The sequence below is a fragment of the Bidens hawaiensis genome, unplaced genomic scaffold, assembly GCF_021521415.1.
Source record: "Bidens hawaiensis isolate Kalapana, Puna unplaced genomic scaffold, B.hawaiensis_p1.1 tig00001143_1, whole genome shotgun sequence".
Taxonomy (NCBI): domain Eukaryota; kingdom Viridiplantae; phylum Streptophyta; class Magnoliopsida; order Asterales; family Asteraceae; genus Bidens; species Bidens hawaiensis.
In genome coordinates this window covers 2,282,345-2,284,771 of record NW_027491065.1, presented here as the reverse complement: position 1 = coordinate 2,284,771, position 2,427 = coordinate 2,282,345, and the positions used below count along the sequence as shown (strand labels likewise).

The window sequence follows — 2,427 nt, the reverse complement described above, 5'->3', positions numbered from 1 at the left end:
CATACATACATACATACAATTAGTTTTTCTGAACGACCAGTGAATAAAGTTTGGATACCAGAGGTACCACCTAATACCAAAAGGCTACCTTATACGCCCACGATTAGAGACGGTACTGGGTAGCCCAAGCGGCCAAGCCTACCATTTCCTGTTCTATGAAAAGCCCACCGCCCGAAGGCTCACTATGATAAAATGTCCGGCTGGATCGGATTCAAACTTGAGACCTTGCGGTCTACAACCATAATCTTCACTTCCTCGAATATGAGTTGAGTTAAAGCTCATTGGCTATAATTGGTTTTAGTTTGTGGCTAGTTATTCTCATTATTTGTTTATATATAGTTGTATATAACTGAATAATGGTAAATAACAACTTATAAAGTTTTTGTTGTTTTATACAATATCCTTTGCTATGCACTTAAAAGTCGTAGTAGAAAACTTATTCAAGTAAAGTTGGTTGTGTCAATGGAACCCAAAACTCAAGTAGTAAAGCATTATAGACTTTTCCCCGCCTATACGTTTTTTCATGTTTGCATAGAGCTAACAACGGATGAGGGCGGTGCGAATCTAGCTTGGTCACGATGCCTTGGCGGCTGGCGCTAAGCAGCCCAGAGAAGATTATATTGGTACAGAGAAGATTATATTGGTAAAAAAAATAGGTTATATTTCAAATATATTCTAATATCTTTTTAAGAACAATATCTAAACTCTATGAAAGTGATCCCGACATCATTTACATAAATTTAAATTTTGTCATATATCACTAATAATCAAAAACAACCAAACGATTTACAGTGAAGTGGCAGGTAAGCGGGCAACAAGCTGCGCCGTAACCCCCTTTTGGATAGCAAACCCAACCCTACTAAAAACAAAGTTTTGATTCTTATGGGCCGATAAATTGCTATATATGCATGACTTTCTGAACTCTATTTAGAAGGTCCACGGCATCTGGAGCTAAGTAACCAAAAGTGTCAAAAGTAAATGGGATAAACACGTGTTGATTCTCCAAACAAGCTTTATCGAGTTTAACAACCTTGCCCGATGCCGTCTTCAATGCTGCCTGATAGGCTACAAACCCATTGTCCCTTAGCCCAATAAGAGGGGACACTCTTGTGAGATCCACACAAACGTATTTCCCCCTACCTACCCACAAACAAGAATATCAACCGGTCGTAACGTAGATCTTCCTTCAAAAGGATCCGTAAGAACGTTTACGGAAGCCTCCTTTTCAGCTAAAATTCCGGCCCTTTTAAGAACATCACATAGAACTTATCTTAGGAAGATTCTAACGTATACTTGGTGGTTGGCTTGTTAAACCTTATGACTGAAGAACCAGTCAACTTACATTCGACAAAAATTAATAAACATGTAGGCCCAGTGGGTCACTCAAGCAGCCAAACATTGCCAAAAAGTCGTCTCTAGAGTTTCCTTCCATTTTCCTTTTATCATTCTCTCACGGCATATATTGAAACACAGCCACTTGGAAAATTTGTCACTCAACCTACCAAACTCATGATTTTGCAGGCACCTGGCAAGAAAGGGATGCAAAAATGGAATGTCGAAAACTTGAGTTGACCATTAATTCTGCAAATGGTTTAAGAGAAGTAAGACGGATTTTCAAGATGAAAGTCTATGCCAAGGTACGTAATACTATTTAGTTTCTTTGTTATTTACATAAAATCATATATAGATCAAAAAACAAGTTAGAAATTTATTATGTGTTGTCAATATATAGGTGTTTATTGGTGGTAACCAAGAAATGGAGAAGCGGACTCCTGCGGACAAGCACGGCCGAACCAACCCAGCGTGGCACTACACCATGAAATACTCCATAAGTGAACAATGGTTGCAACATCATGGAACAATGCTTGTGATCAAGCTTTATTGCAAGCGTAAGCTTGGAGATAGATACGTAGGAGAAGTTCACCAGTCGTTGAAACAACTCTATGATTACGCAAGTCCATTAGGTGGTAGCGCGGTGGTGTGTTTCCCTGTGCAGATGGGATGCGCTGAATCGCAAGGACAGCTTTGTTTCTCGTACAAGTTTGGTGAGAAGGTGGCTATTGAGAAGCTGATGCTTGCAGAGAGTATTGCTTCCTTCTTAGTTACCGGTCCTGGTGGCGCTATTCGATGGTGATCTATCACGGACCACGCTTGTTGCCACCATCATAGCTAGTCATGCCAACCGTAACTACCACCTTCGCCGCATGTAAATAGAATACAGTATGTAAATTTGTTGACTTTTTTTACCCTATGTCAACTTGTCAAGATCTACCGTTTTCAATTTGATCAGGGCAAAGCTTGTGCTGTGTTGCAACAACCCCGGTTTTTTATTTTAGTAGTGTAAATTTATGTGTTTTCGTTCGAAAAAATTTTATGCGTAGTGTAAATTTACTCATTTCGTCTGAAAATTTTGAGGCCGACCACCCT

At 39.6% G+C, this 2,427-nt stretch overlaps 1 protein-coding gene across 1 annotated transcript; it reads left to right on the top strand.

Moving 5' to 3' along the window:
• The first annotated feature begins 1,377 nt into the window (after positions 1-1,377).
• Positions 1,378-2,134, top strand: LOC143561072 (protein SRC2-like). The gene is made up of 2 exons (XM_077049222.1): positions 1,378-1,637; positions 1,733-2,134. Exons 1-2 carry the CDS (start codon positions 1,548-1,550, stop codon positions 2,132-2,134), a joined length of 492 nt encoding a protein of 163 aa, XP_076905337.1. The 5' UTR covers positions 1,378-1,547.
• Positions 2,135-2,427: the final 293 nt, after the last annotated feature.

What these genes read in the sequence shown, in the direction of transcription:
- LOC143561072 (XM_077049222.1), top strand. Translation starts at nt 1,548, where the DNA reads ATGGAATGTCGAAAACTTGAGTTGACCATTAATTCTGCAAATGGTTTA. An exon ending in AGATGAAAGTCTATGCCAAG is followed by an intron (nt 1,638 to 1,732) that starts GTACGTAATACT and finishes GTCAATATATAG; the next exon opens with GTGTTTATTGGTGGTAACCA.